Consider the following 22432-nt stretch of genomic DNA (forward strand, 5'->3'; position numbering starts at 1 on the left):
CATCCTATAAGCTGTTCATACTAGCCATATAGTTCACTACTCCTAAGTATTTCTCTTTGATAAAATATCAATGTAAGGGTGTTTGCATGAGCTGCTGTATATATTCTTTGTTGGGCTGTAATGTGTAAAGTCTGATTGATTTTTTGCAGTAACAGATATTAATAATCAGTGGCTGGTGAGCACGTCCAACAATAGCACCCACCCGTGTAAATGCAGACATTTAAAAGCTAAGTGTCTGGACTTTGTTAGGCTTCCCCTGTAGTAAATAGCAAAAGATAGGCTGAGACTCATCCAATCCCAGCTATGGCTGTATGAACTGCCCACTAGCAATGATTCCGCTTCTACTTTTAGATGGTTAGATGAATCTACCCCTCTTTGTATTGGGACAGGCTTGCATTTTCCACACCAAATGCTCAGTGTTGCACTCTAAGCTTATACGGTGCTGCTGTAGTGCCCTGAAAAATAAAGCCATTCATGAAGAAACTATCAATATGGTACTATTAAAAGGGTACTACAATAGCACTGATATTAAATAGCATGTACAGTGCCCAGTCCAAGGAAGAAGTCTATTAGGACATCGAGTCCAGCCTCACTGAAACTGTTTAACCAAAATTCACTCTTAGCTACATTTCTCTTCCAAATCCCAGGTGTATTGTAACAGCCAGTGCCTTGTCACTAGTTACAGTCACATGGAGGCCCTCCCTGGCTGTGCAAGCAGGCCATGCTGAGCAACATCCCCCAGTTGTGGCCAGCAGAACACCCCCAGTAGCTCAACACAGACCTGGGATCTCCCTGCTCTTCAAAACCCGGTGGGAGCCCCAGATTTCACCAAACAGACCCTGAGCTGGCAGGCCCACGGGCAAGTACTGAACCAACGCTCGAAGCGCTGCCAGGGCTTCCGTGCGCTAGATAACCCCTCTTCTACACAGGGACTCTGTGGCCCCTGCGGAGGCAAGGCCAGGCCAGGCGTATCTGAGCCCGTGGCAAGCTCTGAGCCACGACTGGAGTAAACTCTTAATCCTGCATAGGCCCTAAAAGAAGTCCACAGCCCCCAAACGTCTCCCCAAGTAGAACGCAAGGCCGCCCCGCACGCCCTCTTCTGCGCATGCGCCAGGCGAGGGGGCGGGAATGAAAGCCGGGAGGTGGCGCTTTGCGGCGGGGTTGTCGTGAGGGCTTTGTGCCGCAGCCGTAAAGCACGGCGCGCCGCCGTTGGGAGGCGAGGGAAGTTTGAAGTGAAGTGGCGGTCTGTGCGGGTGAGGCGGCGGTATGGCGGGCGACCGCGACATCCCCGGCGAGCTCAGCCTCATGGATAAGGGCGTTAAGAGGTGAGGAGCTTGCCGGAGGGGCAGGTGCCCCACTGCAGCCGGCGCGGGGAGCTGGGCCCTCGGGGCGAGGGGAGGCCGCGGCTGTGGTGGGGCGCGGGGGCGGGGGGGGCGGGGGTAGAGCTGCCCGGGAATGAAGCTGCCCGGGAATGAAGCTGCCCGGGAATGAAGCTGCCCGGCTGATGGCAGGTGCCTTTCCTTCGCAGCTTGCTGGAGGTCTCGCTGAGCTCGGACCTGCACACGCTCAACGTGCACGGTAACCACATCGCCAGAATCGAAGGGCTCGGCCACCTTCGGAGTCTGCAGCATTTAGACCTGTCATCAAACCAAATCCGCCGGATCGAGGGGCTGAGTTCCCTGGCTAATCTGCGCACCCTAAGCTTATCCTGTAACCTGATAACAAAAGTGGAGGGTCTGCAATCTTTGTGTCTGTCCGTTTAGCGACTCATGAAGCTTTTCTAAGAGTTGTGTTAGAGCTTGCTTATAATTAAGGTTATATGACGTTAGTATGAGCTACTAAGTGTATTATTATTATTTAAATTTTTGAAAGAGTATATAGTCTCTGTAAGGTTTAGCATAGCAAAATGCCTTCATTTAGAAGGAAAACCTGGTTTTTATATTATGATTATAGCTTATTGTCATATTTGTAGTTATAATTTCTAAAGGCTTATTCTGCAAGTTTTGATTTGATGAAAGTAGACCATTTTTCTGCAAATCTTATCGTTTCTTTTTTTCCTCATTTTGTTCAGGACTGGAAAAACTCTTTAATTTAATTGTACTGAATTTGTCGTATAATCGCATACATGATCTCTCTGGTAAGTGACTTTGGCATGTGCGGTGGAATAAAAAGCATTTGCTTCACTTTTAATTTTGAAAAACTTGACCAAGTGTATTTTTAGAAGTTTCTAGTAGTTCAGCCAATTGACTGAGTAATGCTACTAAAGGTGGTAATTGCTGCTACTCTCAGCTTTCAAGTTTCTAACATCAAGGGTTGTTTTGAACTGGAATTTATTCTCCTGTATTTGACAAGGCCAAGCTTGTTCACAAAGTAGCATAGTAAACATTTCAAACTTATTTCCAAAGTGAAAAATGCAATAGTCTTGGAAGATATTTCCAAAAGATTCATATCTTTCCATTATATAGGACAAAAATGCAAATTTTGATGTGATATGGAAGTTCTTTTCTAAATCAGTTTGTTGAAATGGTCAGTTGTTGCTTCTGACTAAGATTTTAAGCTACAGAATCAAGGGAGTTTGTAACAGAATATTAAAAAAGAACATTGGTAACAATTTTGTTAATGAACTAAGTTTTAAAAAGGAACTCCAAGCAAAATGTTTATTTTTATGTGCTTATTAACAGTGAGAAAATAATCTGTTTCTTTGAAGTTAGCTCCCATAACTAGCTTAAGTGTTGTGCTGTGCGGTAGTGTACCATAGCTAATTAACACACGTAGACAAGGACATGGAGCAAAAGTTGTTGCATCAGTTCCAGTTATGATGTATTATTTACTGAATATTTTTCAACAAGATGCCACTTGTTCTAAACCCTATAGTCTAGGATTGTAGCAGAAATCATTATTTTGTTTTCTTAAATTTTCAGGATTTCAGTCCCTTCATGGAACCAGTCATAAGATTAGCCATATTGACCTTCACGGCAACTGTGTAAACAATATTAATCACTTACTTCAGTGCACAAAGGGGCTGCGCTGTTTGACGAGTCTGACACTGGAAAAAAATGGAAAAGCCAATCCAGTTTGTCACACAGCAGGTATGGCTCTCATGTTGGGTAGATACTTTGTGCTCATTAAGTCAGTGACTTCCCTTAAGCTGTGAGCCAGGTTCTGAAATTTGCAAATTCATTCATAAACTGGCCAGCCTGCAGAATTTTAAATTCTGTCAAAATTAATTTGTTTTCCATAAATTCTACCCTCCCCCCCCAGGAATATTCTCAAAATTTAACTTCTCATATGCTTTGATAAGGCTCAACTTTTCACATATTTTAGGTTAAGGTGGGAGATAGACAAAGAGTCATGGGAGGAGAAAGTATTGCAGAAATAGGAGGGAAGGCATATTAATATTATAAGGTGGGTGGAGCATTTGAAGAATGTACATAGAGATATTGACTATATAGAAAGAGGGCAGGCTTGGGAAGTAGATGGTCTTGTATTGATAGAGACTACAAGAGGAAAATCAGTAGTGAGCACTATTAGCCTTTCCTCCTTTTCCCACAGCCTCTATAAGCAGTGACAGACTCTAAGATGCTCTGCAGTAATTAGCATTTTCATCAAAAAGTAGGCAGGGGTTTCACTAGGCAGCATGGAGACAAATTAGAGGAATGCGTGTGAATACATCACTTTCAGTTGAGTTGCCTAGAGCTTCTGGTTTGGGGGTAGGTTTCTTGTGCTGTTTAAATGTTACACCCTGTGTTCAAACAAGTTAAATTGTAGCATCCTGATTTGGTGCAGGTTTTGTTTGTTTTGTTTGCATATAAAAGGGGAAAATCTCCTACAGGAAGGTAGAAGTGGAGGATTGATACTTTTGGGACAGCTCAAAGATAATTTTATTACAAGGAGTAGAACAGTCGGAATTACGATAATACAAAATAACAACCATATCATGAGCATATAACTGATACAGGTGTAATATGTGTACAGTTCTTAGAAAAAACTCAGAGATAACTGAGGGAAGCCAAATAAGGTCTTGGGTAGTGTTTTCAAAAGCACCCATGAACAAGTTCTACAAATGCATTCAGGCACAATGGAAGCAGTAACAGGACTATTAAAGTTATCTGGATAACTTAGAAAATTCCACTAGTTTTCTTCTGTAAGTGTTTATGTGCCTCTTCCTATCTACCTCTTTGGTGGCACTTTTGAAACTGCAATGTTCAGAAGCCCAAATTCTATTAAAGACATGTAACTTCAATGAGTTAGAGTTTCATAATGCCTTATTTAATTCACTGAAAAAGGATGAAGTTCTCTAAGACTTTTCAGAACCTGCCTTTCCATTATGTTTGTGTATCCTTGCACTTGATAACAACTGTTTTGGTGCAGTACGCTGATACTAAAAGGTTGTCTGTGCAACTGCAGTGTGCTGATGGTGGTGGGGAAATCCCTGTGTAGACAAGGACTAGGCAGGCAGCTTCCCAGTTAATTTGTTTTGTAATGTTATCTGTTGAAAGCCTTACATGTGGGGAAAGGTGAGACACTTGTAGATATCTCGCTACTTGTTTTTCTTCTATTAAAAATGTAACAAATGATTTAAGATGACAGGGTACCTAAAATATACTACACATCTCCTTTGGAAATTAATTTCAATTTACATGTGGTCTTTTCTGCAAGGTTATAGAGAAACTGTTCTTCAGACATTGCCCCAGCTAACAGCTCTAGATGGAAGAAATATTTCTGGTGATCCAGTGGACCCAGCAGAAGAAAACTGTTCAGATTTCCAGTGTTTAGAAGACATTTTGGGCTGTTTGGTTTCATCTGGGTGCCCCTCATCCAAAGATCAGGTGCCATAGTTTGTGTGTACTGATTTTAAAATTGATACATTTTATTTTTATATTGCATACAACTCAACGTTACAAGGATTGTCTTTCCTTTTGATAGAACTACGTAACCTTATCAGTGGTGACACCACATATTGACCAGGCGTTAGCTCATTTTCATCAACGTACAAGAATACCAGTACAAAGTGCCATCAGCTCCTCTACAGAGATTGTCTCGTCTTCAGAACCGGAGAAGGCCGAACTTGATAAAATATACAGTGAGATAAGGATTAAAAAAATAGAAGATCAAATTTCACAGATACTGCAAAAGGTGAATTTTTTTCTGTGATTGCACAGAAAGTTTTGTTTGTAAAAGGAGGTGTACTTTTTGATAATACACAAGTTTGCTGGTACAGACTGGAGCATTTCTGCTTCTATGTATGTGCTGACTTCATGCTAATGTGTTCTTACTAATTTTGAGAAACTGGGAATATTATAAAAACAAGTCTTTAAAACTGAAGATTGCACTCTGAATCACAAAAATCATAGTGTACAGGACTAGGAGAACTATCTGATCATATTATATTAGAAAATTATTTTCTGTTTTTTACCCTAAAGCTATCAATATAGTAACTGAACCAGAGTAAAATATGAAATGCAGCAAAATATCTGATTATAGAGTTGGTAAAAATTAATTTTGCTAATAGCTGGTCTGATGTGTTTGTCAGGTATGTTTTTGTAACAGTTTGTGGTGTATCTTGCATGTTTGCAAGTCTTTTTTGGTTTTAAGAGCTGTATTTGTTTTACATTTTGCATGAAGTGTCTGCACCTAAGGATTTTACCAAACTTCAGGTATTTCAGGAAGTTACAACTATACATTCTCAAGCATGCTGTTCTGTTGGGTTTATTTTATCTTTAAAACAACAGAATGTTTTAGCAAGGAGGGAAGGGGTTGTTTGGAAGCAGTTATTTACTTTTCTAACAAAATTATTTTGTGTGAACTTTTTAAAAATAGCACCGGAATAAGTGTTAGAAATTAGCCAATTAGAAATTGTAAAACGTATAGATAAAATTTCGATCTATTCTTAGGTATGTGATGCCTCAAGAAGGGAAGCTCCTCCAAATGTTCTCAAAGCTAAGAGAGACACAGATCCAACTTCTGAGAGTGAAAATGAGAGCGGGAAAGAGAACAACAGAAAGACTGTGAAAAGAAGCAAGATCCCTACTTACCGTAAAACTACCTTATCTACTAGGTATCATGCAAATCATCTTAAGAACAAAGTAACTGACAGGTATCCCAGTGTTTGCCACATAAAGCCGAAATGAATTAAGTTGAATATTGTCAGAGTGAATGTAGTTTGACTTGAAACATTTTGCTGAAAGTGGTTGGGTAAACTAGCTCTGTTAATGCTCTAAAAATTATTAGCTACTGAAGCTTCACTCAGTCATTTCCCTATATGAGCATTTTCTGTCTTTAGGGGAAAAGGAAATTGAACTGAAGATTCCAAACCAAACACTTTCAGAATTCTAACAGCTTATATTTTCATCTTTGTTTTAAATTGTGGTGACAGAATTATTCTCTACAGACGGAAGAATTGAGTCATTAAAAAGTAAAAATTTCATGGTGTCAGAACAATGGTCAAGAATATAACTGTCCATATTTTGTGATGAAACTGAGGATGCCATAGTAATTTGTTTGATTTATATAGTAAATATCAGAAGTGATGAATATAAGATTATATAAATTGGAATATATTCATTTACTCAGCCACTACAGCTTCTGTGCTTCTCTAACATAGACATGAAACAATGTGATCATAAGATGTTTTTCAGGTAGCATCTACTAGTACTACATTATTTTTTACAGCTGAAGATTTGAATTCACCTGTTTGTTTTATTATCTGATTGCAAATTATTTTCTACGTGGTTTCGAACTCTCTATGACTCAGCTTCTACACAGAAGTGTAAAACTTTGTCCCTTAAAAGGTGTTTGAATCCCCTGTTACTGTTTAAACTCTGCATATTCATAAATACACCTTGATGTCCTGCTATTATAGGGAAGAGAAGAAAAGTTCGTCGACATGTCCACGCTCCAGTCAGAGAGACTGTCATCTCAATTCATCATCAGATACTCGAGACTTGGAAGTAGTGGGAAGAAAAGCTGATATATTAACTGGAAGACAGAGCAATATAGAAAAAGTAGAAGAAATTAATTCAAATGCCACAGAAGAATCAACATACCGAGTATGTTTTGCATCATTTCAAGTTAAATATGTCTTCACCTGAAGCCAAGCTTATGTCTCCTGGTGAAACTTTAAAATTGGAGGTGACAAAAATAATTGCATGTAGATAGTATCAAAAAATAGCGGAGTTCCTGTAGTGTCAGCTGGAAGAGAATTTATTTTCACTTTTATGGGGGTTTTTGACCTGGTCGCTTGCACTTTCCTCTGTCATCCATGAATTCCAGAAAGACAAAAAAAATCTTGCTCTACAATTATGAATATTGTTTGTAATTTTTGGCTACATTTGAATGTTTCCTAGTAAGTTGATTCTTACCGCATTCTTGCTAAGGCGCTGATTCAAGAACTGGATCAGGAGAAAGAAAGGAGATGGAAAGCAGAGCAAGCAGAGAAGAAATTAATAGAGCATGTCAGAGAGCTACAGAAACATGCAAAAGAAGAAAAGAATATTCAAAGTATGGCTGTATACACTACAAACAGGTAGGGAGAATGCTGTAGTATAAGAGTTTTGTTTTTTTTCATTTAAGACAATTCAACTTACAGGCTTAAGAAATGAGAACAGCTTTAAACAATGTACTTGGAAAAGAAAATAACACATCAAGCAGCAGTGCCAGAATTTCTTTCACTATTACCTAAAGAAATTCCTTTCTGCAGCTCTACAGCTTTCTTCCTGTTCTTTTCTCAGGACAGTATCAGTGTCGCTTACCTCTATTTCTAGCCATTACTTTCCAAGCAATCTGTATAATTGTACTTTCTCTTTCAGCTCAAGCTCTAGTAGCTGTCTCTTATCATACTTTCAGCTTCCAATTCCCAATCTCCCTTTCCACCTATACATACGGCGTTCTTTTTTTTTCCTGTGCGGTGCACTTGAACAAAGATGTTTCTGGCAGACCAGAGTTAGCCAATAGGCAATATGTTGTGTAGGTCAGGCCTAGCATGTCTTCCTATAGACTGCTATTGCCATCCTTTTAAGTTCTGAGCAGCACCCTTCCCCCGCCCCCCCCCCCCCCAAAAAAAAAGTTCTCCCTTCTAACAAAGCATTGTTTATTGTTAGCTATGATTGGAGATGTCTGCTTTATTTGTCTCTAACTGCATTGTATTTATCAAAGACACACTTCCTTTCTTATAAGGAAGAAACAAGACAAGTGCTTCCTGAGTTACCATCCATGACTGACTGTGATTATTTCCCTGGTTTTTTTTCTTTTTGTTCTAGGTTTACTTCCCACCTTTATTTGCTACCACCTTGGATAAGAGGCTTATTATGTTTCTTTTCTTTTGAGATAGATGTTATATCAAAAATTATTAGAATATTTACGGATATTTCAAAGTTTTCTGAAGAAAATTATTAAATTCCAAATTTATGAATTGTTCAACTTCTGTGTAAAGCAAAATGATTCTGGAATGTAATTTTCTTAAAGCCCTACCTATGAGGTTGTATCCAGCTTAGTTGCTTTTAAAATGAAGCTCCATATAGTAATGCTACCCATGACTTCAGTAGTATTTTATGTATTTTTAAACGGTTTTACATGACAGTGCTGTAAATAGTAAGACCCAGCAAAGAACAAGATACGGTGCTACAATGCTTACTAATGTCTTTTTCTCAAGGTGTTTGGCATCAAACTAAATACTAAAATGTTTGTAATACGACTTTATTTTATTTATTCTCAGGTTAAAGGAATTGATATTGAAAGAGAGAGATGTTAAAACAAGACTGCAAGCAGATGTCCAACAGTTGAAGGGTGAAACTGAAAGACTTACTAATGAGTTAGATCAGTCAAGAAATAAAGAAGCAGAACATCAGAAGGCCATCCAAGCTTTAGAAGAAACACTATCCAAGATGGAGACACAGAGATTGCAACAACGAACAATAGAGGTAACTATCTTTCATGAGTAAATACTACAATGGCAACAGGATGACTACTATAGTCCTAGATATTAAGAAACACTAGATTTTACAAGCCTTAAGTCTGAGTTTTCCACAATAAAAGCTGGGGCTTTTTTCCTACATAGTAGTAGTTAATAACAAGTATTCTTTTTAATTGTCAATGAATGTCTTTTATAAATAGAAGTATGTAATGCGATTTGGCATTGAGATAAAGGAGAACAAGTCCTATGTACTTAACACTGAGAGTTGATATTTTCTGAAAATGTACAGTAACAAAGACAATTTTTCTGAAATGTTGCTGAAATCAAGGATTTTACTAGCGAGATGGAAGTCTGGTGTTTCTGTTTGTTTTGCTGATTTGAAGAATTAGATGCTTTTAATTGCAACCAGAACAAAACAGTAATTGCTGAGAACTTAGATTCTGGTGGTTTGGGGGTTGTTTGCTTGGGATTTTTTTGGTTTTGTTTTTACAGCTGGAGAAGATGATGCTTTTGTTGTCAGAGGCACTTTATTCTGTATACAAATACATAATATCAAGATGCTGGACCAGATACTGCCACTGTTTCTGACAATAATTGGTGAATTTTCAGTGGCCAATTGCTGCATCCTCCAATATCTATTCCTATTGTTTGATTATATTCCTGTATCAGCCCATTTCTGTGTCACTGAACACATCCACTTACAGAAATTGAATCTGAGTATATGCATCCTGAAAAGTCTGAACTGCTAGTATGGTGCTTTAGGGTATGTCGTCGCTCGGATACTCTAAAAGGAAACAGCGTTGAGGAGTGTACTGACAGCCTAACTGCAAGTGCCATTTAAGTTATGGATTAACCACCCTCCACTTTAGGCTCCTATTCAGGCACCTGAGTGGCTCTCCCATTTTTTTTTCCTTACCTGTAAATACCCTGGAGCTATTATGGATCCAGAAGTGACCTTCAGTTTACATCATGTGTCTGCTTGTCACCTTGAAAAGCACTAAATTTAGTGATTTACAGAAGTGGTTGGGGTTTTTATTTTGTTTTTTTCTTTTCCTATAAGAAAGGAAATACTGGTGTATGAGGCTTTTATTTTTCCTTTAATGAGTTTATAGAAATAAGTAATCTCTCTTGATAATAGTAGCATCATTTTTATCCACTGCAAAACTTAAGGGAGGGTCTTTGCTCCTGACTTTAAGATCTTGTAGCAAATACTCTTTAATAATTATGTTTCAAAGAATAATCATCATGCTGTGGAAACTAAATGCTCTTTTTGAATGTTCAGATTTAATATACCTTTGGCCTATTATCAACTCAAAGATTAACAAATTCTAGCATATTTTATAGAGCTTTCTCATCGTACACATTGGCAATTACCTTCAGTGGTAAATTATGGCTACTCTAGGTAGTAACTCTTAAGAATTTCAGTCAACATTACTAGATTACTTTAAGGGATTCAAGATAAGTTACTATGCAAATAAGTTACTATGCATCTAAATGTGTACCCTATTTTCTAGCAGTCTTTACATTTGCATGTGTTCTCACTTGAAATTTTGGGGTTTAAGTGCTTCAATTTAGGAGAGAATTGTTTCACTTCATCCACAAAACAACAGGAATACAGTGAGGTGGATCCAAATGTTACTCGTGAAGAGGCTTAACATGTAGAACTTAAGAACTTAGCTTCATACTCAAGCCTCACAACAATTTTCATACAACTGAAGTTACTGTATGAACTACTGTATGGCATGCTCAAGCTGGAACTCATAATATGCAGCAGCACTTATGTATCTTAAGGGACACTGCAGGAGATGATAAACATTGGAATGTTTTATTTCTCAGTGCAGGACATTCCATACAGCTGTTCCTTAACTTCTTATTTTTTGTTTTGATTGCTTGTTCAAAAATCAAGTTGAGGGGATAGTTGTGATGGAATTCTGAAATAAAACAGGCTTGGGAAATTTTTTTTTGGTCTTTTGTTTTGTGGGGTTTGGGGATTTTTTGTTTGTTTTCTTGTGAAAGTTAGAAAGTAAACTGGTTTGCGATCTAGCTCTGCCATTAGATAACTGACACTTAGAGTAATCTTGAGTACTCCATTAACCATTCACAGATTTGATACTCTAGAAAGCAAAGAGATTAGAATTGTGTAAGTACAGAATGTGGAGATCCTTTGCTTTGCTTAGGAGGACAGATTGACAAGATAATTTGTTGCTGCTCACTGATTGAGCACAAAAGGCAATCCTTGATGAATGCTACAAATAATGATTAGGAGTAAGAATATCTCCATTGATGTTGACTCTGCTATTTCTGTTGCATGTTCTAACTTGCAGCCTTCTGAAGTTTCTTGATTCTGAATTACCATTTCATGAGTAATTAAAACCTTTTTTTAATAACTTTTTTCATATAATTTTTTTCCTACTTCTTGAGTCAGAAAAGACAGATTTGTATGTAAAAGGCTTAAGATTATAAAATGGAATTACTCATAAAAGCTTGCATCGAGTATGCCACCTGGTGTTTATATTGATTCTCCATTTCTTGTAAAATCATTAGAAAGCAGCTCTGTTCAGCAACTTTAAACTGTAAAACTCTGAAAGATACATTTTTTTGTAACTGGAGTGTTGAAACAAGAAAGTTATATTGAATACCTCTAAAAATGTTTTGCTTGGAACTAATACAAGTATTACAATACAAGAGTTTGTAATTGAGAAAATCATTCTGCCAATATACTTTTTCGACTTCTGCAGGACACTTTCAGGTTCTTTAAAGATGAAGTAAATGTCCTTGGTTCTTCATGAAAGTTGCTTTGTGTTATAAGTTAAGCTAAAACTTAATTTTAAACATCTTGTCTTAAATTTCTGCAAGTGTAACAAAATATATTAAGTTTAAAAAAAAAAATAAAAACACCAAAAAAAAACTTCCTTTGTCTTGGACTAGGTAACATAATAAAATTCCATAAAATTTTGTGAAAAATACTGAGAATTGTGGAGCTTGCTGTAAACAGAATGGCCCACATAGACATGTATAAAACTGTATTAAAGCACCTGTTCCTTTGTATTCTAGTGTAAGACAGGAAGAATAAGTTACAGTTTCAAGAAAATCTTATTCCTCTTTATGAATTCTACACAGATGAAACAGGTGCAAGAAGCAGAGCTTAGAGCATCAGCAAATGAAAGAGAAGTACAGTTACTTCGAATATCCTTCCGACAACAAAAGGAGAAGGTAAAACAACTACATGAGCTTCTTATATTAAGAGAGCAAGAGCAAAGGTATGGGGTTTTCTATTTTCTTTTCACAAGTTAATAGAGATGCTAGTGTTGCAAACATTTTTTTTGTTTAAATGTGTTGTGCAAAGCGTGTGTGTTTTTTGTTTTTAATGGGAGAGGTGTTCTTTGTAAAAATGTAGACATCTTCTCACCCGTTTTCTTGCTCGTTTAAGAATATCTTCGTATCTTGTGGGTTCGTGACTTATCAGTTCATGAAGGCAACTGTGTTCTTCTGGCCCTTCATTTGATAGGTTCTTGTCTTATTATATGGCTGAACTCTTTATTTTAAATACTTGATCTTTAATCCAGGAAATAATCACATAGAAGTAAAATTGCATTCAAATTATTGCCTGAAGATCTGTATATACTACAATAACACAAAGTGTTCCAAAAAAAAGTCAGCTTCTACAGTATCTTTCTTTAGGATATGTGGGTGGCTTGCCTGGATGTTTTCCTCTTTTCGGAGAATACTTGAACATAAGTTCTATACTGTTTAGCTAATACAAATGTGTGTATAAACTAAAGCAACAAGTGGTGTGTGGTATACTAGTATGTGAGGGAGGTTATTAATAAAATAGGCTGGTTACATTTGTTAAATTTTACAAGTATAAATGTATTGAGATACTAAGATAACTGCAGGTTTAGATGGGAAGAATCTGATAGCTGTGTCTTGAGAACTTCCAATTATTATCTAATAAATTTCCAAAAGATATAATGAAAGGGGATACATTTTGTGTTTGTGTTTTAAAGCAGATGATCAGAGTAGTCTTAAAGTACAGGGTGCTTTTGCTTCAACATTCTCCTATAGAGATGCTTCCAGATAGGAAGGAGGCTTATCCTGGAACCCTGTAGGTCTCCATTGCTGCTGCTTTTCAGGTTTGGGGTCTGAGTGAGAAGTAACAGGTGTTCAGTGAGGGTGAAGAGAATTACTGCCAAAGAGGGTATCTGGCTATACAGTGCTTTTCCCCAACTCCAGTGTCTCTTCCAGATCTTTAGTAGCAAAGCAAATAAATGCTAATTAACAGCAAAAAAGCAATTGAATAATTTCTACAAAAGTTTGAATTAAAAAGTAAGGTTGTTCCTTTGGGTGTTTTAACAGTAGTCAACACACTCTTCCTGATCCCAGAGCCATTGTCATAGAAGACTGCAATCTGTCTGTGAAACTAAGGAATTTATCCCATTTATTATGTAACTTATCCTTTTTAAGAAATACTAAGGAAATGAATTGAAACAGTTTTGAGAGATACTGCAGTTCTTGTCTCAATTATATGTTTGGTAACTTCAGGAAAGAACTTGAAACCCGAGTTCCTTTAAATGGACCCGAATTTCAAGATGCTTTGTCAAAAGAAGTGGCTAAAGAGGAACAAAGGCATGAACAGCGTGTTAAAGAACTTCAGGAGAAAATTAATATGTTAAACCAAAAGTACAAAGAGTTAGAAGATGAATTTCGTTTAGCTTTAACTATTGAAGCAAAAAGGTTTAAAGAGGTAAGACTAAGAGAACATTTCATCTCAAAGTAGGTGGAGTTGTAGTTCTCTTAAATGTGTTGGTGTGGGGTTTGGTTTTTTTGTTTGTTTTGTGGGTTTTTTGATCCTTAAGGCCTTTGGTCCAAGGAGTCATCTAAAAATTCTGGTAGTAAGCTTTGAAATATCAATGATGAGAACATAGACACCAAATGCCAAGTCAGCACTCAAAAAACCCAGCATTTTTGTTCATAAGTAAAAGTTAATTAAAAGAAATTAGAAAAACTTCTATCTGGTGGTATTAATATCTTCTAAAAGATGTTGAGTTCCATTAGAATATATTCAATTGTTGTAAAAACTCTTTGTGGAGCTTTGATAAGGTTATGGTTACATGTTTACCAGTGTATTTAATAATAAAGTTCCCTATTTAGCTTTTCAAAACTAAATTTTGGATATGCATTTTGAAATTAAAATTCAAAACTTGATTACTAAATTCCTTAGAAAGTTATTTCTATGGCTAGTGTTCACATTATTTCATATATTAAATGAAATAAGATTTTAAATGCTTTACCTTCACTTAAACTTGTTTTTCTTCATTTTAAATCGGTTGGATATATGGAAGAAGGGAAAGAAAAGACTTTTTTTCACCCTTCAAATCTTTCCCTTGCAAGGAAAAAAAATAGAATTAATTTTAAGTTATCCTTTCCAGATTTTAACGTTAATCTTAACAATGAGATTAAACCAAGACATTGTTTTCATTTCCCAAGCTATGGTTTTTCTGCTCTGCTTCCCATCTACCCATGAATTTTTTTATTTATTTATTTAATTTTTTTTTTACAAATCTGTAGCTGACCAGAACCAGCTTTTTGAGTTGAATTATTACCAACAAACTGGTAGAAAACCAATTTCAGGTATTCACTAATTTCACATACTGTTGATGAACTTCTATTTCTTCCTTTATTTGAAATTCAAATGTCATTTGTGTGTATGTATACTCACTTCTTCGAAATGTTAGCATTTTTCAAGTCTTATCTTATAAAACTTCAGGTAAAACAGGGTTTTGAAAACGTTGCTGCTGATCTAGCTGAACATAAACGAGCCCTGTCTGAGTTTGAACAAAAGGAAAAAGAGATGGCAAGTCTGATCCAAGACCTGACAAGTATAGTGAAAGAACAGAAAACAAAGATTGCAGAATTAACAAAATCAAACGAAGAAGCTACAGCAAACCTAAAGGTATTTGTTTCAAAACATTTAAACATGTATACATGTTTTTTGGGGTACTATTTTATCTATAAAAGTAATAATTTCATACAAGTTAGACTGACTGAAAGACACGCGTTTCCCGCTGCTCTGAAACAGAGTATTCCACATCAGCCTTTATTCTTGAATCTTGCACTTCTATTTCTCACTAACACTGCTTCCCATACAGCAAAATCTAGACCATTCATGTCTTCAGAAGTGCCCTTCTTGCCTTGTGAGCTCTAGCAGTTTGTATATCGTCAAGTGGTCACTCTAAACTGATATTTAAAAACCTATATTAATAGCCCTCACCCTTTGTAAATTCACAGTAATTGGAATATCTTTCTGCAGTGGTCCCTGTATGTGAAGTAAAAATGAAATTGAACAAATAATCGAGTGTAGTTATTAGCTTATTATCTGAGAGTTGCATAAAATTAGCAGTATTAGTCATTATCTACTAATTGTCTAATTTTAATGTTAAATACTGTGGGCTCAGTTGCTTTACCTTACACTACTGATCACTGTACGGTAACATGTTATAGTACTACATTGTCTGTAAATAATTCTTTAAAATCTTAGGAACCTAACTTTCAAACCGTTGTGTGATCCAGTCCATGTATGTATCCAGTCCATCTTTATGTTAAAACTTCTGTGCGGTACAACCCCTGCACAGCTGTTTCTGATCTCCTCTGTACGTGTTGCTGTTGGGGTGTCCAAACATTGTGCTGCAATATAGAATAGGATTCTGCAAGTCAGTGATGCTGCTAAAAACAAAATTTAAAAATAGCTATGTTAAACAGCTGTAATCTGTAAAACAAAGTAGCCCACATAACTGAAGATAAAACTTTATCATGGGAAGTGGAAGTTCATCCCAGCTTCTGTCTGTTTTCTTTTGATTTGATTTTTAATATCTTGACTTTGTTTCCCTTTTTTTGACTTGTGCATTTATAATTCTAAACAGCTGCTTATAATGGCATTGATAATTTAAGGTGGCTATTTAGAAATCAGCCTTACAGTTTTCTGGGATTGAAGTATGTCTATTTGAAGCAAACATTTGTGTTTCATTATTGGGAAGAGATGCAGATAGAACCCTGTATGCAAGCAGAATGTTTCTCAGTTAACTTAATTTGCTGTGTATAACTATTACTTTCCTAGCTGCTTAGTATTGATTTGGAATTCTGAGTACTTGTTTTAAAGTATCTTAATTGTCTTTTTTCAATGTTCATTCATACAGTGTCGAACAGAAGAACTTGAAACGCTGACTGAGGAGGACAAACAGAAGGCTGTTCAAGTTGAACTTCTGAAAAAGGAAAATGGAAAACTTATTTCTCAGATGACAGCCCAGGAATCTGTGATTGATGGGTTAAAAATGGAAAGAAAAATATGGGGGCAGGAGTTGGCACAACAGGGTAAAATACCATATTTTTTTTTTCATTTTGCAGAAAAAATGGTGGTGTTCAATGTAATACCTTTCAAATAAACACTCCAATATAGTTGTAATCATGACAGGGTCTCTGGATGCCTTATTGATCTTATCTAGTTATAAATATGATGTGCAAAAACAGATCTTCTGTGGTACACAGGCCATTATAGGAACTATAACAGCAGTTGGGGTCCTTGGTTGCAAATATCGTTTATGTATTTCCCCAAAATGTCAAAACACCATAATATTATACAAAGAACTTTTAAATATGAAACTAGGAAAACAAGGATTTGTAGATAGTGTTACGTGATGTTACTTGTCTATCATATAAGTTTAATGTGAAAATTTCAGTATATATCTTAAAAAAAAATAATAAATTGTTAAATACTGGGTGAAAAAAAGCTTGGGCTTTTTTCATTTTTCCCTTATTCGTGTGACTCAGCACCACCTTGTGGGTTCTTTGAGACCAGCTGGGTCTGTAAGAATGACTGTTGACTTTTATCAAAGAAGTTTTCAAAGGGTAAAATACAGACCTTCAGTTCTACATTTCATCTTAAGTGTTACCTACCTACAGATTAAAGCCCTACAGTGTTTCCAGTGGGTAAAATGGTCAGTCATGTTAGGTTTTTAAGGTGGTTCTTGCCTTCACCTCCCCCCCCACCCCCACCCTGGACATGATACATCTTGGTCATCTGTGAAATGGGTGCTGTAGTGTGACTATCCTGTTTTATCTAGGAGCTCACCTTGCTCAAGATCGGGGAAAACTGGAGGCAAAAATTGAAGTTTTAACAAATGAGATCGAGATGTTAAAAAAGCAAAAGGAACAGGACAGTGATACTATAAAAATTAAAAACAAAATAGTGGATGATCAGACAGAAACAATTAGGAGATTAAAAGAAGTAAGTGCCATGTCTGACAAGTTGTGTGCTTAGCTAAAATTAAGACTTGCAGTGAAAGTTATTGTAAAGGCTGTAATGAAATTTGGCTCTGCTCTCCTAGTTTACTAACTCAGAAAGCACAGTCAGGCTGCCAGTGGCAACTGATTTCACTGAGAGCGGAAGAGGGCCTTGTATTAACTTGATGTACAGAGATGCTACTTCAAATCTCTCATTGAACCATATTTATGTAAAGACCTTTTTCTTTGCCTTGCTTCAAGTTATTCTTGATAATGACTTTAAGAGAGGAAAACCAAGGACAGCATAATTCTTCCTGTTTGTTTAAAAGAAAAGGGAAAAAAAAATAAAGTTTGTTTTAGGTTTATTTTACAATATAAGTATTTTTTGCTTGTTAAGTCTTGTAAATCAGTATTTTAACAGCAGAGCTACTATGTTTTATTCTATTAATTCCATTCATCTCATTTAGAGACTTAAGACTTTAGCTTATTCATCAGAGCAAAGTTTTACAGCATGTTATGTCAGTTAAGGTTAGTCGTGTTACTCATTAAACTATATAGCCACATAACAATGTGAGCTCAGTGGTTTGTATATGTAGAATAAGTTGTTGTATTAGAGTTCTAAACTTTTTCTTGGTTTCAATTTCAGATTCATGTTTTCATGATTTTTTTAATTCTGACTTCTTTCAGATGATGATTATTTAACTGGCTGTTGCTTTACTAAGTGTTTTTCATATAATACGTTTAGAAGAGTAAACTTTCACATGTCCCTCTGCTTTATTCCAGCATAGACTAAACAGATACTCTTAAAGGGTAACAATAAAGTTAAAATGAAGGGAGTTTATGTTCTGAAATATTTATCTTCTAAAGGGCTTACAAGAAAAAGATAAACAAATCAGAAAACTGCAGGAAGAAAATCTGGAAGCTCAGAATTTTTTTCAAGTACAACTGGATGAAAAAGCTGCTGAATTTGAAGAGCTAATGGAAAAATTAGAAAGGCAAAATGAAAGAAAAGAGGAATTAAAGCAACTGCTAGAAGAAAAAGAAGTAGAACTTGATGACATTAAGAATGCACACAGGTGATACAAGTGGCAATAATTCTTTGGGATCATAATAATATGCAACACTGCTCTGAAGTTACTCTATGTTCAGAGAGTACTTCCTTGCTGTTAAAACCCACAAAAATGTGGAAAAATGGAAGCATGGAAAACTTTCTGCCCTCCTAAGAAGTGGTATCTACATTCATTGTAAATATGTGCATTTTATTTTCAGCACACTGAAAAAGAAGTGGCAAGGTAAAGGAGAGCTATTAAGCCAGCTGGAGGTGCAGGTTAAACAAATGAAGGAGAACTTTGATGCCAAAGAGAAGAAGCTGATTGAAGAGAGAAATAAAAGTCTTCAAACTCAGAGGTGAACACCTTCATAGCTTATTTTGTGACTGCTTGTATAGAGTTTCACTGTTAATATATATACAAAAATGTCTGATTATATGGTGAAAGAATGCATAATACTTTTAAGTACTTGGTGAGCCCAGTTGCTGCAAACTCTGTGTGCATAGAAGTAATTCTTGCTATGCAGGTGACTGACTTTGTGGAACTAGCATTCAGTTATAGCATTCGTCCTTGAAACTTCTTAGCTATGTTCCCATTTTCTTTGAAAATAATGGGAGCCTACACTCGTTCCTCCCGAGTATGCCCATTCTACCACAATGCTTTTGGTTTACCTCTGTGAGGAAACTCCATGTCATGCTTACATGATAGGGACTCTTCTACATGCTGGCTGGAGTCATGCAGTAAAGATGCTTGTGCATGTGAGGGACAGTCTCACAGTCTGTAGCAGGGTTTCTTTGAGGATGAGCCTGTCAACCTTCTAGCTTGTGACCAGGGTGCGTGGGACAAACTGACTGCAAATCACAGGTCAAGCCAAGCAACTGTGGCTGGCGTTTGGGCTTATGAGGAGAGGCCACAGTGCTTCACAAACATCTGTGTAGGATGATAAAAATACCTTGTGCACTGTGTAGGAAATTGAGGACAGATCCTCAATACTTATCACAACAATACTAATAAATATGTTAGCCTGTGACAGACTGTTTAGAAGTTACCTCTCATTCTCTTCCCATACAAGTAGCAACAGGTTTTTAATTTGTTTTATTTTTCCTCTTGTACTGTCAATTTTCTTGAGCAGTTAATAGTAAATATGAGATGATACTGAAACATAGTCATAACCCAGAAAATAGTCAGGGACTTAGATGGTGCTTAGTTATTTCATATGCTTCTGGCATTATGGAGAAGTATGGTAGACTGCTGCCTGTCATGAGCTTAGATTGTTAGTGTGATTTTTACCTTATTCTTTGGCCCCTTTGTCTTATTTTTCTTCCTTCCAATTATTCTTAAGAAAATATTAGCTGGTTCATAAGACTGCATATTTAACCTAGCAGTGATAATCACACTGTTACTGAAGGAATAAGCTAGTATGACTAAAGTATTTGGCTTTACACTTTTAAATTAAACACTTTGATTAATTATACTTTTGCTGTTATTTTAAGGAAGGTCATCTGATTAATAAATGAAAGAAAATATCTTGATGGTCAAGTTTGATTCAAAAAAAAACCCAAACAACAAACAAAAAAACCAAAAATCAACCACCTCAAATAGTCAGTAGTACTAGGATTTGGAATTGTTGGAAGATCAGTGGTGAAACTGAAATTTTGTCCCAAATAATTCTGTTTGCTCTCAAAATTGGTGTAAATTAATTGTACAGTGGAATAATTTACCTTGCTTTCTGTTGCTAGATAGTTTAGAATTATCCCCTAAAGGAGAATTTGCTTGAAGGAAATGCTTCGCTACTGTGAAGCAAACATTTTTCTATTTCTGTGAGACACAGGCTTACAGGCTGTTTACAGAATCACGTAGTTCAGTCATTGAGTTTCAGGAAGCAAAAGCATAACAAGTAGATGTTTGAAAACAGGTGGAGTTCTTATCCACGTTGACAGTAACAAGCCTGAATCTTCATATTTTTTGCTAGTGATTAAATGCTTCTGCTAAGAGGAATGCCAGAAACCTTAAACATGGTGCATAAAACTAGAACACGTACTTGAGAAAACAGGACATCTTCTGATGCTAGATATTGAAATAATTGTCTTCATGTCTGTTATCAAAACCTCATCGAAGGCAGAACTGGGCAAAGCAAAATACATGAGTTGTTTGCAGGAGTGTGATTTATTGTTTTTATCACTTTTTAGGATTGCTGTGGAAAAGCTTCATGAAATGGATGATGCTTTTAGAAAACAACTGGAGTCAGTGTTGGCAGCTCATCAGGAAGAACTATTGCAGCTGGCAAGCGAAAAGGAAAAACAAATTGAAGCAGCAAATGAAAAAGTAATGTTAATACTAAATTTATGTTTACTTGTATTTGCATTTTTCTTCTACAGCTGCTACAACAGTGGTGCTTGGAAGTCACGTGTCTGTATCTATCTGGCTAATCTCTGGACGAGAACAGCCCTGTTTTAGTACTCAATCTTTGCGCAGCAAGAAAATCTCTAGCGCTGTACCATCATGAGGTTCTGTATTCAAGCAAAGTAAAGTTGCATGCTATGTAGCTGTTATGAGTCGATAGCTAAACATTTCCTTATCTGTACAGGCAAGAATAATGATGATTGTGCCAGATAATCCATATAACTCATCTATGCCAGTGTTAACAGTTACTCTTCCTGTCATATACTGCATTCTTCCTTAGTGTGACAACTGGTGCTTTTTCTGCGTAGCAGGTATTTTGGTTTTTGATACATTACTCATTATTTCCTAGCAAATTAATACTTTTTTTTAAAGCAAAATTCTGCTACTGCATCCAATGTCCAAAGTAGTGCATTGGTTATTTACCATAAGTGTATAACTCCTGCATTGCTTACCGGTGTTAAGAATTGCCAAGATTATATAGTTTTAGGTATATTAGAGATCAAATAGAATTCTTATTCTTCCTTATGTGCTCTTTCAGGTTTATTATGTTGAAGAAGAAATGCGGCAGCTTCTGCAGGAAACAGCAAACAATAAAAAAGCCATGGAAAATAAAATAAGACGACTTACACATGCACTGAATGATATTCAACAAGATCTTTGAAGATTATTAATATGTACACTAAGAATGTGTATTACACAAACTTAAGCAAATTCATACACTACAATGCACTTTTCCTTGTTTTCTAGAGAATAAATTCTTTGTGATATATTTTGATGGTTCAGAAATCAGACATAGATATTTTTACATTACTTATATAAAAGTTATTTTAACCTTTGGTTATTTTTAACTTTTATCAGAATGGGTCAAAACACATATAGAGATGAAAAGCATCATCTGAAATTAGGAATTAGTATGTTTTAATAAGAGAAAAGAAGGTTGGGCCTTTGCTGCTAAGAGAAGAGCTTGAAGCTCTGCTTCACTGAGGTAAAGATTCTTGTAATGAGATCCAAGAATTTACCTGAAACTATGTTTAATCTGCCACTGCTGATGAAGAATGCATGACTGCTGCAACTTAGAGTGGCTTTTTTGGCTGTGTATTTTGGTTCGCTGAAGGAACAGCCTTCCTACTAGGCTTTTGAAAAATAGGAGATAAAAAACTAATGGCTTCTTATGGAAGCTAATCATAAGCCTTATGTTAATATCATTTTTATACTTCTTTCATGATGGAGACTTTACCATTTCCACATACTTGGGCATTTATTTCATTTGCTTGTTCTCAGAAGATTCTAAAATGTTATTGTACTATACCATGCTCTGAAGTGTTTAATGCTGTAGTAGTAAGTAGTAAAATTAGTTATGTAGTACACCAGGTGGAGCTATTTCTTTCCACCTCGCAGGAGCTAAAGCATAGTCCTGCTGCTCCAATGAGATAGAAGCCACTAAGCTGACTTTACCATCAACTTGTTCAGAAAAACCCAGGCATAAGCACACTGATACAGTATAACTGCATATGCATTTTTGTGCCCAGCAGCCCAGTAAAAGCGCTAGTGCCAGTAAAAGGCCTTGGCCTTTGGCTAACAGTGCAAGGGCTGTTGGGCTTGTTATCAACTTGTTATGAGAACTTGCTGTGTGAACCAGAGCTTGATACCAGCTGCCTCTTGTTACGAAGAGCAGCTTAAGTGTGGGATGTAACAAAGGCCTTGAAAACATGGGCACAAGTTGAAAGCAGAGGCCACAGCAGCAAAAACAACTCACTGATGGTCAGTGGCTGGTCCTTGAGAAAGCACAACC

General features: G+C 36.4%; 1 protein-coding gene across 4 annotated transcripts; it reads left to right on the plus strand.

The window, feature by feature from the left end:
• Positions 1 to 1190: 1190 nt before the first annotated feature.
• Positions 1191 to 21409, plus strand: LRRCC1 (leucine rich repeat and coiled-coil centrosomal protein 1). Of its 4 annotated transcripts, XM_075023510.1 has the most exons (20): positions 1191 to 1325; positions 1529 to 1734; positions 2072 to 2137; positions 2922 to 3089; positions 4660 to 4829; positions 4927 to 5136; positions 5895 to 6097; positions 6863 to 7049; positions 7377 to 7525; positions 8714 to 8918; positions 12032 to 12171; positions 13454 to 13655; positions 14679 to 14864; positions 16105 to 16279; positions 17029 to 17192; positions 18056 to 18264; positions 18458 to 18595; positions 20427 to 20562; positions 20825 to 20951; positions 21179 to 21409. In XM_075023510.1, exons 1-19 carry the CDS (start codon positions 1267 to 1269, stop codon positions 20918 to 20920), a joined length of 3069 nt encoding a protein of 1022 aa, XP_074879611.1. In that variant the 5' UTR covers positions 1191 to 1266; the 3' UTR covers positions 20921 to 20951; positions 21179 to 21409. The 4 variants fall into 4 exon arrangements, with proteins under 4 accessions (XP_074879611.1, XP_074879610.1, XP_074879609.1 ...); XM_075023509.1 differs by having other exon boundaries at positions 20825 to 21409; XM_075023508.1 differs by lacking the exon at positions 20825 to 20951.
• The last annotated feature ends 1023 nt before the right edge of the window (positions 21410 to 22432 follow it).

This window comes from Buteo buteo, chromosome 3 (genome assembly GCF_964188355.1).
Source record: "Buteo buteo chromosome 3, bButBut1.hap1.1, whole genome shotgun sequence".
Taxonomy (NCBI): domain Eukaryota; kingdom Metazoa; phylum Chordata; class Aves; order Accipitriformes; family Accipitridae; genus Buteo; species Buteo buteo.